Below are 15,715 nucleotides of genomic sequence, written 5' to 3'. Positions count from 1 at the left end.
CTGTGCCAGACAATGTACCAACACCCATCATGTAGTTATGGTGAGGGTTTCTCCTAACCAGATAAAGAACCGTGCACTTCTCCCTGTTAAATCTCATCTGATTTCATTCTGCCCATAAAACCAGTCTGCCATGGTCCTCCTGGATCCTTACAGTAAGATGAGCCTGTGCAGGATGCAGTGGGTTTATGGGGACAGGGAAGGGGTAGGATAGGACTCAGTAGGACATGATGGGGTGGGGCTGAGCATGGGGGATATGTGGGATAACAGAGAACAGAGTGGAACCAGGACTTATTTTAGATGGGAGGGGCAAGCCATAAAGGACAATGACGGACACTTTGGGGCCATTTTGGAGTTTCTGAGGGACCCATGTGACAGAGTGCAGGGTGTAGTTCTGTCTATGTCCAGGCTGATAGGGGACAACTATACACCCCTGGCACTAAGTGCCTGCTCTACCCAGGAACTGGCAGTCAGCCCTCTCTTCCCCAATTCAATTGTATATTTTTTGCCTGACTATTAAACTAAACATAGCATTTGGCCCTTAAATATTAGTAAAGTTTCTACTTAATTTTTAATTGGAGAAGAATGTGTAGTATTATGTCCTCATATCCCACAGAACCTACATCCCTCATTTCAAAGTCCTAGATCCACCCCGGCCTCAACAGAATGCAGAGCAGACCATGCATGGAGCATACTGTTGCCTAATACTAGCAACTTGGGAAATGTTAAAAACAGAGATAAATCCTAAAAAACCTCCAGGATTGCATCTCTTTTTTCCAGAGCTCTCTCTTGAAGGTAACTATGCTCTTTCTTCCAAAAGAGTTGTGAATGGCTCAATTTTTACTGTAAAATGTGGCAGTGGATTGAGTGCTCAAATGACTAAACCATGATAATAGCTTAGCAGTTAGAGAACTTAATAAAAAATTGGGGGTTCAGAGTTCAAATCTGCCTCATCCCTGATGCATTTCCTACCTCACCTCTCGTGTCTCAGCCACTAAGTTATAGACGGTTCTTGAATGGACAATCCCCTCTTATTAAATCTGTACCATTAGTCAGAAAAGAATTAAAGATTATTTGGGTCATAAAATCATAGTAAAATAGGGTTGAAAGGAATCTCAAGAAGTCATCTACTCCAAACCCCTACTCAAGGTAGGATCCTCTCCATCTAAGCCAGCCCCAACAAATGGTCATCTAACCTGTATTTAAAATCTTGTTGGAGATTCCACAACTTCTCTACATAATCTGTTTTGGTGCTTAATTACCCTCAGAGTTAGGAAGTTCTTTTTCATATTCAGCCTAAATCCCCTTTGTTGCAAATGAGGTGCATTACTTCTTGTCCCTTCCCCTGCAGATGCATAGAACAGTTGATCTTCCCCTACTTTAAAACAAGCCCTTTTTATATTTGAAGACTGCTAACCAGTCCACTGTCAAATCTGCTTGGAAAAATCTTGAAATGTGTTATGAATGTCAGTTAAGATCATGAACCAGATTCACTAAAGGTTATGTAGGAAAATGTAAAATAGAGCTCAGTGACGACAAGCAGTGATACCACTTTCACTTGATAACTAAGTCTTCACTCCAGCTCAGAAGGAGGACGCTGCTGACCAGATGCCCAGAATAATTGTGTTTCTTAGTTGTTCAAGCTATGACCATTTCTAACAAGTGTTTCTTATATTTTGGGGCTAACTTGTAGCTAAGTAACAGCTCCATTACAAACTGGAGATGTTGTAAACATTTCTGTACCTGAGGCTCCTTTCTTCTCTGTCTGAAGATGGTATCCTCTGCTTAGCTTTCTAGTAGCAGGATCCTGCATATACCAAAACTGAATGTAGTTCTAGATGTCCTTTAGTACTGTTTTGTTTTGGCTGGTTTTTATCATTTCTTCAATAGGAGTGAAAGTTAAATCACTATGAAAGATTTACCTTTTAAACATGGAGAGGGGTACAGTGGTACCTTCTTTCTCATATTCAAAATGTAATTTCCAGATGTTTTGTACAGTAGAGATCTTAGAATTTGGGGTTGTTCTGTATATCCTGGGGAAAGGAGACTCTTCTATATCTAGATAAATTCAAAAATTTTGATGAGCTTCCAAAGTCTAGTGCTTCTTAAGAAGCTGGTCAGAGCTAGATATATCACAATAATGGGCTTCCATGAAACTGTAACAGGCGCTTCTGGTATCGACCAAATACTGGATTGATGGAAAGGGAATGAGCACTACTAAATATTTCAGCAATTATATAGCAAATGCTGTCCAGCTGATCATGGGAATTAATGTACCTATAATTTGGCGGGAAATTTGTGCCTTGCATTGAGTTTTGTAATTTACTGTATTGAATCCATTTAGCTGAGTTGCAGCCATTTATAACAATAACAAAATTATTTGTTACAATTTTTTCTGCATAAGAGACTGTTTTACCTCCTTTGCATCAATTCATAGACCCAAAAGAAATGTTAAAAATAGCTAGGATTAAGTATTATAAAGGTAAGTAACCAATGTAGATAGTTTCTAAATATCTTAGAAGTTCTGTAATCAGAGAGGGGAAAAAACAGCTTTGTATTAATGTATAACATAACAGGTGCACCCATAAACACGTGCATCTTTTATCTGTTCCTTTGGTAAAAGGAACTAATTTTGTATAAAATAAATCCAAAATTTGAGGATAGTTCAGGTGAAATTCATAACATTCTTTTTTTTTCCCATGAAATTCCTACTCTGTGCTATGCTATACTCCCAGTAAATTTACCTTATTTAACTTTAAATATTTGTATCTATATTAGCTTTAAAAGTAAGACCAGCCATTCTATTGTTTGGCTGCTCTTATCAAGAGGAAACATGCTTTGATCAACAATGCCGGACTAGAAATTGAGACCAAGCCACTGTGGTGTAGTGTCACAGAAAAGTAAGTTAAAGATACATGCACATACTGTTTTCGAAGATTTATTTAGCAGGACCCAGTATCATTCAACATTAAAGCACAGCAATCAGAATTCAGAGTCTTAAACTGGAAATCTCACAGAGATAGCTAGAAATGCAGAAAGTAAGTCATTTATTGGCATTCTTTCATGGTATTTAATCAAAGTGTTAGATCTGAGCTGCTACTACTATTATTATTGTTAGTATTATTATTATTTAAATCGCATATCACATTCTTATAATATTAATATTATTTACTTATACTTTATTACTATATAAATAATGAGGATGATAGTAATAACAATAATAATAGTTTTCATTTGGGGGGTGTGGATCATTAGCATGTTCTTTCTGTTGACAAGATTGTTCCATTTTGGTAATCATGTCCCCAGTAACATGTTTTATTTGCAATATTTTTTTTCATTCAGTTTACCAAGTGCTATGGAACACCCTGTACTGGAAATGCAATACTATTTGTATAATACAGTGGATGAGGAAACCCCTTTGTTGGGAATGTAGCAAAAACTCCAGCAAAGCTTTCAAGAGCAGATCCAGGATTATCGGCTTTATTTAGGAAGCTGGTAATAGTACATAGTGCTGGACCAATATTGAGGACCAAACTTCTCATTATTAGTTTATAAAAGGAATAATTTTTGTGGAGCCTGCATTAGCAGGTTGATAGCCTCAAGAACCTGAGGGTTTCCTTCCTGTTATGTGTATATTCTGCTATGTGTGCATTTTACAAGACACTCTTAAAAAGAAGTACAGAAGAAACTACCAAGTCTAAAATGTGAGCTGGTAGATAATTGTTAAAAACAGCTGCTCAGAAAGAGGGCATAATGGTAGAAGAGAAACACCAATATTAAACAAATAAGAGTCCCAACTTTCTTCACGGTGAAGTCAAAGGCAGGAACTCCATGCTGCAGTTAGGTGGAAGTCAGTTTCTCAACAGAATCCAGAGTGGTTTCAAGAATGCAAGTGTGTTCTATCACCGTTCCAGAGAAGATCATGCCCATGATGAGGGATCCCAGTTTTCCCTGATAAAAAACCACAAACTATATGATAAAAAAAATCACAAATTCTCTGATCAAAACGCCAAAATTGGTGATGAAAATGAAACGCCACTCATATATATCAATTCAACACAATGTGTTATTTATATATTTACAATTTTAAAGCAATTTGGGAGCCTACTAGTGCATCAATCACTATAATAAAATTAATTCAAAATGCCTGTAAATTTTGGCATTTGATTTTGGGTTTTTTGTCATGGAAAATCAGAGCTTCCCCATACCCCTTAGCTCAAAGAATGCAAGTCCAGGCCCCTCACTCCCAAACCACAGCCCCCCAGCCCTGCTGATGCCCCTTGCCCCCCATCCACAGCCCCCTGTCCCCTCCCCCCTGAGCTGCCAGGGGTACAGGGCCGAGGACCCAGCTCCACAGCTCCCTGCCCCCTGCAGCAGCACCGAAGCCGCAGCTGCTGCCCATGGGAGATGGTGGCTGCTTCAGCAAGCAGAGCAGAGGGCCTGGTTCCAGCCCTCCCCTGCAGGCAGAACAGCCAGATCAGAGCCCATGGTGGGGTGAGTACAGGCTGCCTGCTGTGGGTTCAGGTAGCAGGGCTGCATGCACTCCTGAGAGGGGCCAGGGAGGATCCATTCCCCCCAGATCTGTGCATGGGGCAGAGCTGGGGGCAGATACGGGCTGCCTGCTGCAGGCTTGGGCTCTGCACCCTGTTGCCTTCCCTCAAGGCCTCTGCAGCCCAGTGGGTGAGACCCAGTGCAGCAGGGCAGAGTAGGGCTGGGCAGGGATAAGCCCCCTGCCCACCCTACAGCAGTGAGGGGTGCAACCCCACACAGCCACCCCTGTTGCTGCCAGGTGGAAAGGAAATGCCCTGCGAGGAGGATGTGGGGCTTGCAGTGGCAAGGAGCTTCCCCACTCAGCTCTGCCACACCGGGTCCTACCCACTGGACTGCAGAGGCCCTGGGGGAGGGCAGCAGGGTGGGGAGCCCGGGCCCTCAGCAGGCAGCCTGTCCCACCCAGCTCTGAGGGACACAGGCTCCCCCTACCCTGCCTGGGAGTGTGCCATGGCGCCGTCCCACTCCCTGCCAGGGCCCTGCAGCCACACATTCTGGCCCCAAGCCCCAGCCCCAGCCCTGCCCAACTCACTTACTCCCTCCCTTTGGGGGCCTCAGTGCCCCCTTCCTCCCTCCCGCACTAGATTTACCTGTGGGAGCTGCTCCCCAGGCTGCCTGGTGGCATGTGCACTTTGTGTCTCCTGCCTGACTGCCCTCCTCTCAATTCCCCCAGCCCCCTGCAGGCTGAAACTCTGCCAACCTGCAGAGAGCTCTTTGCAAAAGTGCAAAATCTGGGTATTTCTCCATTAAAATGGAAAAGGAAGAATTTAGAATCTAGAATTTAGAATCCACATTTTTCTCAGAAGATGGGGAAATCTGCATTTTTTTCCATGGGAAACGGAAAACCTGGATCCCTGCCCAAGACTCATGAAATGTAAACTACTGTTCCATTTCAACTATAACCAACTTCTCTCAAAACAGTAAATTCTAGAGATGGACCCAACACATAAATACAGACTCAAATTCCAATTTTCCCAAAGCTTGTGGGCATTCAGATCTAGAGTTTTGACTGAGGTCCATCTCAAGAAAGTTCAGTTCAATCAGTTTCATACTCTGTATTCTTGTTGTTCCCCATTTACTTCAAAACAGCCAGAAAAGTTACAATGAGCTACCTAGCCACTTAATGGATTTCAGTTTTACAAGGGAAAAAATACCTAAGCATACAAAGTTTTATTGAAATCTTTTTTGGAATTTTTAATTAAATTATTTTTTTTTCCATGAAGATAAATTTGGCTTTTGTATCTTTATTGACCCATAATGCCTGTTGCTGATTTTTTTTTAAACAAGTCATGTTTTCAGGAATCACTAAGTGCTTTTAGAAGATCAGTTAGAGACAGCTCAAGGAGGGCCTGATTTTCACAAAGTGTTAAGCACCTGCCCTCTGAAAATCCATTCCCTTAAAGGTAGGTCCAATTAAGTACTCCCTCAGTTGACGCATGCCATATCACTAGCAAATGTTTAACCTGATAATCAGGACAGGGGTTTTTAATCTAAACAGAGGTCAGGCATCCATTTCAAGGCAGTTTTTTGGGATAATCCATGGGTGCCTGTAAATAAACTGACAAGTTATACTACATGTTTAGCTAAGTATCAAAAACTTGCATTCTGAATATCTTTAGTTAGGGAATCATTCATTCAAGAAACTGTATAAAGGATTTAGGATTATTCATCCAGTAATATTATTCTTCAATTGTCTGAAAATTCTTACCCTTATGAATCTGAATGGAAGCTGTCTCACAAAGGAAGCAACATCTATAATAGACTTCCATTGTACATTAGACTTGATGCATAGTGCAGCCAACTGCAACAAAGAGAAAGGGGAATTGGGAATTAGTTTTTAATGTTGAATTGAAATCCCAAAATTGTTACTTCAGAATAAAAATACACATTGCTCAGAACTAACCTCTGTTTGAATTTAAAGAGTTTCTTGTTTACAATTTAGAGAGTTGGATAAAGCTATTTAATTTCTCTTCGTAATCCTCTAACACAATACCAAACTTCTCACAAGGCTGTACTAATAATACAATTTATTAGACAAGTACTATTAATCGGTTAAATTAGAAAATATTTAGTAAAGCAAGAATTTTACTGAAGAGTACTACAGGTTATACCGATGAAAATATAGGGGACTTTGAAATGTAATGCATTTTTGTCCGATTTCCCTGTCGTGCAAGCAAAAGAAAACACATATACAACAAATGAAATACTGCTTTGTCTGAGCTTCTCTTTACTCTAGTCCATGAGTATCAACTGTGTCATAAAATGAAAATTTTATGCAGCAGCAAAAATAAAAGCCACAGAAAATAGATAAGGTACGTTAAAAAGTAAATGATTTACTACAGGTAATAATTCCAATTTACCACTTTGTACCAGTTTAATTTTTTTAAGAATAACCATCTTTTGCAGGACCACTATGCACCTCTTGACATCTCTGATTTCTGCCAGAAAATTAAAAGGAAGGTGACATTTTGTAAATGTTTCACAAACATTTACAGGTGAATTTATTTTTCCTTTTCATTGGGTGAGAAAAAAAATACCTGTATTATACATTTATAATTGCATTTTCTGTAAATGCTCTGGTGTATTTTTGTGTCTGTGAATATTCATACTGTTAGGCTTTTTTAGTTTTATTTTGAGGTATGAATAATACCAGTTAAGTTTCCTCCCTCATTTGAACAGACTGAATTCACTGCTTAGGACTCTTTACCAAGTTTGAATCATACCTTTTGGATCAGTTTCTGTATCTTCAACTTGCAAGTAAGCTTACATTTACATAGGAACTTTTCTAAGATACAGCCGTGTGATGTAGCTATGAGATGGGAAATTAGCACAGACATGCAGAAAATGAGTTAAATTTCAAGTCTCCAAAAACAAGACCCAAGGCAACTTTGTAAGCACTAAACAGGACCTAGAGCCAAATCAACCCCTTCAGTGACCACAAAACTTGTTAGGTACTTAGATTTATTAGGAGCTTCAATTTGGGGCTGAAAATATCCTTGGGTATGTAAGGGCAAGGACACTTCCTTGGCAAGAGGGATACGTGGCCTTGAATCCCAGCAGAGTGAGAAGAGCTTAGAACACAGGCCTTTGACATCCTGGGCATTTACACAAAAGGTGGATACTGCTACTAGGTGTACTCAAAAGTTACTGGGGGAAATGGGAAATGCTGTACATAATCCTGAACTCAGCGCAGATCTCAGGTAGCTCTTGTAGGTCTAGTAAGTGTCGGACTTCAAGGCAATCTGAACCCTATCATAATAAAAATGCCTCCTTTCAACTCTGAGTCAGACACCCAAGCTCCAAGGAGGAGCATGGATTTAGACACGTTTTTGTGCCTACACATTTTTATTGGCTACCAATAGATGCCATCCTAGAAAGCAACTAAGCGATCTGGATCATCCAAAAATTATTAGGTGCCTTAGATGCAAGACTTAAAAGAAAAGGCTGAAAGAGCTATAGTTATTTAGTCTAAAGGGCTGCTTGTGCACGGGACAAAAAGTGGCTGTTTTTGCAGTTTAATTGCATCTTGCAGCACACATGCGAGGGCTTGGGGGGTGAGGGTTACGATTTAAATTGGTTTGTTACATTGCAAACTAAACCATATCCACATGTAGTTTAGTTTGCAATGTAGCTATTTGTAACGTTACATCCTTTTGACAGCTCTTCCCAGGCCTCAAGGAAGAGTTGGATCCAGCAGGAGCTGCCTGTGAGCTGGGGCAGCACCCACGCAGCTAGCACCCCGCCCAAGCTGGGGCAACGCCTGGCCACTAGCAGCCTTCCAGGACAGCCCTGCAGGGCGCCGCCACCACAGAAGGAAGGACTGGGGCCCTCTGCAGCTCACGGGCCACTTGGCCTGCCAACAGCTCGTCTCTTCCCCCGCCCCCCCACCCCACCTTGGGAGATGCAGGCAGGCTCCATGGGGTGAGGGGAAAATATCTCCCTTTAACAGTGACAGAAGAACCTATATTGAAACAGTGGGTTTTTAATCATCACAATCACCATTTCAATTTAGGAGATTAAACCCCTGCATACAAGTACCCGAGAAGATGAGACTAGAAGGGGAGCAGGATTTGGTAACAGTCTTCCAATACCTAAAGGCAATTACAGTGTGGGTGTGGCCATCGGGGACGGACAAGGCACAATGGCCTTAAGCTTCAGCAGGGAAAATTTGGGTTGGAGATTATGGGAAACTTTCTGACTATGAGAAGGGGTCCAGAATTGGAGCAGACTACCTAGAGAAACTGGAATCTCCATCCTCGCAAGTTTTCAAGAGTAGATTGGACAGACACTGGCCTGGCATGTTTTAGTCAGGGACAATCCTGCTTCAAGCCAGGGGCCTGGACTTGAGGTCCCTTTTGGACCTGTGTTCCTATGATCCTGGGCAAACATGAGTTCTTGCTATTCACTATTTATTGGCACCAAACTTGATGTTCTATATCACCCGCCCGGGGCAAGATATCCACATCTTGGGTATGGTGACACGTAAGTCAAGGTGCCTTACAGGTTGATTAGGATCTCATCATTCAGTGACTTGAGGAACCCAAACCTCTTTTTCACACGTGACAGAGGCTCGGACTGTCTCAGCTGCTGAGCAGATAGGGCCACTGGCATTGTCAACACTCACTCACCTGTTCTCATACCTAGTAACTATCTGAATTTCTGCTGATATCAGTGGGAGTGAGACCCCCTAAATACCTTTTAAAAACTTGGATTAATTTTCATGGAAGTTTGAAAGGACTTTGACTTGTAAGCATGTGACTTTAATACTAGATGCCTCGTTTTATAACTCCCTGCACAGATTGTTAAATGATTGTGAAAGAACAGCTGGTCCTGTGGTTAAAGCATTGTATTGGCACAGAGGTGTCAATTTTGATCCCAGGTAGGTGACAAACTTCTTTTGTAAACTAGAACAAGTCATTTTTTTCAGCTATGAAGAATAGAAGTGTGTTGGGGGGGGGGTACATGTGTGTTCTTGTGCATGCATGTCTCAGCTTCCTCCCTCCATGAAAAATGGATATAATAATGCTCCCCTATCTCCCTGTGCCAGTGTTAAGCACCACAGAAAAGTCAATAATAATAATTAATAATATATCACTTGAGGAGCTGGGATTTTGACAGCTGAGGAGGTCCTTTTAGGCAGCTAAAATTACCAGTTCATAAATGTTCATATTCTTTGCAGAAACTGTATAATAGAGAAGATAATTCAAAGTCTACAGGTTGATATATTTTTAGAATATGTGAGTATGTTTTCTTGCAACCATAATGTCAATGGCATAACCTTTGAATATATCATTGAAATCTTTATGTTGTATCCTGTGCAGAGAGATTCTTTCTTAATTTAACTCACAAGTTGAGGCAGTCATGACATATAGCATAACGGTAGTGAAGACAGACCAGTGCTGCAGCAACAGCATTTCAGTGTTACTTCAGAGAGGCATTGTACACTCAAACAGTAATTACAAAAAAACCCCTAAGTCCCATACATATTTAATACATACAACAAAGTGCCATATATGCGTAAGTCAGCATGGTTAGTGGTGCAGAAATGAAGACAGGGATCCTGTACCACAATAGGTGATGTTTATCAGAACAGAAATAGGTAAAAAAAAAAAAAAAAGTATGGCTGTGCTTACTTTTTATAGGTTGTATTGTTGCCGAATACATGGTTTTAAATTGATTGATTTTTGTACTCATGAACTTAATGGAACTAAATAACACTGGTAAAATTCAACTCTGTCTAAAGAAGTAGCACAAATCTTTTCTTATGCACCATGGAAGTTGTACTTAAACCATAGCTTCACCTAAGCAGTTGTCACTGCCCAAGGATTGATTTTGTGCTAGATGGACAAAAAACCACTTCTCTATATAGGCTAGAAACCTGCTAAGTTTCTAGGCCTAGGCTGGATTCTAGGCGCCTCTGATTTCTGTTGAAACCCCATTCTGTTGAATCATGTAGTGATCCTACATAAATACAGGTCTTTGAAGTGAAATGTGACCACATTTATTTTCACCTGTGAGCTGTCTCGCTGTCCAGACATAAACACTTTTTTTGCATATTATATGTTTTATGAGTACTTTTTATTATTTGGTTCACAAGAAAGTTTGTGAGTATTTCAGTTTTGATATAATTATTGAATTTTCAATTTTTGATTTTCCAGCTTCATTTAATAGTATGCATGGAGGTCATAATAAAAGGATTCTGTATTATAGCAGTAAATATTTGTTTGTCATAGAACTTCGGAGTGTCATACGGTCTGAGTTTTACAGATGGACGATGGGAGTGGAGTGGATGGCTGATGGGAGGGTGGTTGAGTAAGTGAATGGAAAGTAGCTCAGTGGAAGGAATAGGTAAAGACTATTATAAAATTTTACAATAAGCCTTCAAAGGGTGACATTTAGGAGCATCCAGTCCCTAAGACTATACAGAAAGCTAGAAGGGAGAAAACTATCACTAAACTTATAGAGAACATCGTAAATTTTGCAAGTGAACTCACAATAAATCCCTTGGCATTAGACCACAAGCTTAGCTCAGGATAATCAGATTAAAAGTCAGATTGGCCACAAGGCACTTTTTAACTTCCTCAAGCTAGATTGCTTCCCTTACTCAAGTTGAATACAATCGTATATCCTAAATACTCCTTTTGAAATGAACAAATCATTTTTAAGTGGTACCCAGCATGAGTGAGGGTATCACAATCCAGCCCAGCCTGAAACACAAGGAGAACTGTTAATAGGAAGTAGAAGAAAAGTCAGACATAAGACATTGCTTTAGACCAGTAGCTGGATGAATGATACCAGGTCAGTCCACGAGTGGATCCAGTCTATGGTCCTGATCCAGTGCATGAGGCCAGCCCAGCCAGGGCCCTATACAGCTGCATGGGAATGGCCCACCTGGGGCCTAATTCCTCCCCATGGCATTGGCCTGCCTAGGGCCCAATCCATCCACATGGAAATGGCCTAGGTGGTGTCCAGTCCCTCTGCATTGAAACAAGCTGGCCAGGGCCCAATCTTTCTATGCAGGGCTTGAAAATCTGGCATCGGCGAACCAGTGGCAGTGTTCACTCTGATACCCTCATTCTGGATTCTGATACCCTCATGCCTTTGGGGAGCTATGCAAACCAGATGGCATGGTTCTTCAGGGCAGATCTGGCCTACGGGCTAGGGCTTTAGCACCCCTGCTTTAAACTTACGTTCAGAGACATGACTATTTAAAGGTTCCATTATTTGTGACATTATTATCATAACTCCTCTATTGTTTCCTATTACATTTGGGGAAAATAAATATAGATTTTTCTTATCATTAATGCTTTTTAACAAAAGAAAAAGTAAATAAAATTATTACCTTTTCTTTATTTTCCTCATAAGTATCTAGCAACACTAGAATTGGGATTTCAAGATCCTTTTGCTAGGCTAAGAATGAGTAGATAAGATTATATCCTACATCAAGATTTATGAGTCCCTGATGCAACAAAGGAGCTCAGGATCAATCAGCAGTTAGGACTATAATTCCAAGAATGCATGTTTTCCCATCTGTCTCAAGTAAAGCCCTTGAAAGGTTTTAGTAAACTAATAATTATAACCATATGTAAAAAAAGATTGTTTTTCTCGGTTATATTTAAGGAGCAGTTGATTTAAAAAAGGAAGTCTGGATCGATGAAGGCACTCCCTGCAATGAAAATGTAAATGCCCAAATACAGATTCAGGTTAGGGAACTCACAGAAAGACATAATTTTTTTCATAGAAGTTCAGATAACCATCTGCAGTCTATTGACAGAAGAACAAGCTCTTACCCCCGCACCCATCCCTGCCAAATAACTATAGTACTGTATTGTTTTCAGCTTGAAAAAAACATGCCTATACAAATAAGAATCAAATCACATGGTGAGTTTTTAGGTTTTGGAGAAGAACAGAATGCGGATGCAGTCATCTGGGGGAAAATACACTTCAGTGCTACTAGCTCAACTGTCAGATCTTTTGGTATCACTAGATTTATTTATATATTTATATATTAAGTTCTAATATGAGTTCCTGCAGTTTTACCTAACATTTGGTAACAGACACATTGAAATGCAAGATTCCATGTGTAAATTGTTTCTCTCCTTTAAAAGGAAAACCATCCCATTGAAAAGAGAATTTAGCACTGCTTGGTTCCAAAATACAGAATCTTTCTTGAACTAAAAAATATATGAAGATATAAAAAAACTCAAGTCTTCAAATGGCATTATAATTTCCTCTTCAATACTGAATGCCTCTTTAGCCACAGAGTATCTCTCTGCAGGGGGAGGGAAGGGGCCACAGAGTGATGCAAGCTTCCATGCCAAAGGACAGCAGTAAAGCAATGTCAGTAGGGGAACTGTACAGGCATTCATTAAACCCATCTAAGCTCCTTTGCACTAAAATTAAACCACAGCAGATGACTTTTAACCTTCTACAGGACCCACCATTTTTAGATCAGACTAAGCATTGTGAATGCCTATACACCGAGCCTTTCTACCAAACTAAAGCCAATTCTGTTGATAGAAATGTAACATTTGTACGCACTCTGCTGAGAACAGGGGTTTTGTTCAAAATGCAGTATCAAGACCAGAGGCAGTGGTGTTTTAGGTTCTAGTAAAGGCCCAGGTCTTAAAGCTTATGCATGCAAACAAGCAGTCACTGCACCCAGTCCAGACATAGGCAGCTTACTTTAAGCTGCCTATACCTAAACCAGGAGCAGGCATGTGCAGGAGTTTGCCACTGCTGGGAGCAACGTGTGCAGCTGTTTGCTGGTTCCCAGCACCTTGCAGGCAGCCTGGTATAAGTAACTCAGGGTGGAGGGGTACAGTGGGTGTGATCAGGGACCATATAGCCCAGTCAGGTCAGAGGAGTGGGAATAGCACTACCCAGACCTAGGGTAAATGGCTGAGCTTTCCCAGCCCCAGGGCTGTGCTGCAAACATACACAGGTATTCTAGAGATCTAGTTAAACTGATCTGCCTTAGTGCACCTACTCAGGTAAACTAACTTGGATTGGGCCTGCCATTTTTTGGATGTTTTAATTCTGCACAACTGTACAATCAGGCATTTAAATCAACCTAACCCTGGTTAGATTGATCTAAATATAATGCCTGTAGCTCTTTGCAGCCATGAGAAACCACATCTGCTGTTTGCAGGTCATGAAACTGAACTTGCCTGTTTCTGCATTGAGCTAAAAATGACCTTTTCCACTTATTTCAGTAATAGCTGTATGTACAAATTTGAAGGCAGAAGTTAGGCTATATTGCTTACAAAATCAGACCTTCTGTTTTACTATCACAATGACTGATTGTCCTCTGATTCCCTGCTTTGGGTATCTTTTGTTGCCCATGTTCATTTTGTATTTGGGATTCAAATAACAATGTGCTAGTGTCTAATTTTGATGTTGTGTTAGCTGAAAAGTAAAGTCCCATCTATTTGTATCACAGAGATCTGTGCAGAAATGCAAATATGGAGTAGATATAATCTTGCATACTTGGGAATGTTCAGGATGACTTAACAGTCCTTTTTCATTTCTAATATATTTGATTTTATGAAAACAAAATGGAACAGTTCCGCTTTGTGTCTGTTAAGCATCTATTAAAGTCCCAGCCAAAATAGCCAGCAGGCAAACTGAATGTTATTGTATCAAAGCATGTGCTTTATTTCTTTAGTTGCTGCCTTTTTAATTTACGGTTTATTTATTCTGCTTGTATGTATTGATTATAACTATAGTGTTTGCTTGGCTATTATAGCTAGGCATTCGGAGTATATGGTTACAGTAAGGAAAGGAAAGACAAATTATTTTCCAGAGTGAAAATAACTGTATCTCTCCCAACCAACTTCAAACTTGGCTTTTTAAAGTTAGGCACCTAATGAAAAGTGACCTGATTTCCACCACGGTCAGCAGTCACAACGTCCACTTCAGTGGGAACTTGAGTGCTCAGCTCACCTCAAAATCAGATAAAAGGTTTAGAGGCTTTAAAATCTGAGGTATAACGATGCATCAGGGTGTTTGGGGCAGCTGCTACGTACAGGCGCAGCAATTGCTTCCAGTTGCCACGGCACTACTGGCGTGATAGGGCAGCTATGATTGAAGCCGTTTTTTTTCTGCCTCCTCCTGTCAAGTTGGCACCAGGGCAGCTACCCCAATGGCCAGTCCCTAGTTATGTCATTGCTTAATAGGGATGTCACTGCCTAGCTTCAAGTGTCCAAGTTTTGAAAAAAACAGCATTAATAATTATTTATTATTTCTAGGTAAAACAAGAGGACTGGCAATGCCTTCTTAGTCCTGGAACATACTATTTAGGTGTTCTTTTATTCTTTTCTTTGCAGCTCCGAGTACAGCCCAATACGGGATTACCGGTGGTGCTGAAGTTCTGTTCTCCTGCTGGTACCTGTTGACACTGTCCTCTTTCACCAGCATATTCTACCTGAAGAACATCATTCTACAATAAATGTAAAGAACCATAAAAGGCTATTAAGGATTCTCTGAAAGTGCTGATGACTGGATCCAATCTGGTAGAGTTTGTTAAAAGCAGCGTGGGATATAATCAGCAGTGCTTACGTGGGGATGATCGCCTTCTGTAGAATTGCTCATTATGTAAATACTTTAATTCTACTCCTTTTTTTTTTTTTTGATTAGCTGCATTACCTTGTGAAGCAGTACACATTGTCCTTTTTTAAGACGTGAAAGCTCTGAAATTACTTTTAGAGGATATTAATTGTGATTTCATGTTTGTAATCTACAAGTTTTCAAAAGCATTCAGTCATGGTCTGCTGGGTTGCAGACTGTAGTTTACAAAAAAAAAAAGAATATTGCAGTGAAAATGTGATTCTTTAAGGCTGCAATACAAATATTCAGTTCCCTCCTTAAATAAGATTCTGTCCACATTTACACACAAAGTTTTTTTTTTTCTTTTTTGATAAAAAAGATCAAATAATATTGCCTTCAAAATACTTCAAAATATAACACATATCTAGATTTTCATCTAGCATGATATTCAGGTTTCAAGAATGAGCCTTGTATAACAACTGCATTGTGCAGTTCTGCTTTTTTTTCCTGTAAATTCAGCATGGGTGTGCCTTCATAGAATACTACTTTTCTCTTCCTCTCCAACAAATCTGGAATGTGTTTTGATAAATGCTGAGCGTTAGTTGGAGCGTACCTAATCTCG

General features: G+C 40.3%; 1 protein-coding gene across 1 annotated transcript in view; it reads left to right on the top strand.

The window, feature by feature from the left end:
- Positions 1-15,351, top strand: part of NEGR1 (neuronal growth regulator 1) — a 652,982-nt gene extending 637,631 nt beyond the window's left edge. The window contains exon 7 of the mRNA XM_019531621.1: positions 14,874-15,351. Coding sequence (XP_019387166.1) covers positions 14,874-14,995 — 122 coding nt within the window. The 3' untranslated portion in view covers positions 14,996-15,351. The remainder of the gene's footprint in view (positions 1-14,873) is intronic.
- Positions 15,352-15,715: the final 364 nt, after the last annotated feature.

Source organism: Crocodylus porosus, unplaced genomic scaffold, assembly GCF_001723895.1.
Source record: "Crocodylus porosus isolate Cpor-Errol unplaced genomic scaffold, CroPor_comp1, whole genome shotgun sequence".
NCBI classification, from domain to species: Eukaryota; Metazoa; Chordata; order Crocodylia; family Crocodylidae; genus Crocodylus; species Crocodylus porosus.
Note: the sequence above shows the minus strand (reverse complement) of the source record. Positions and strands in the feature narration are given on the sequence as shown.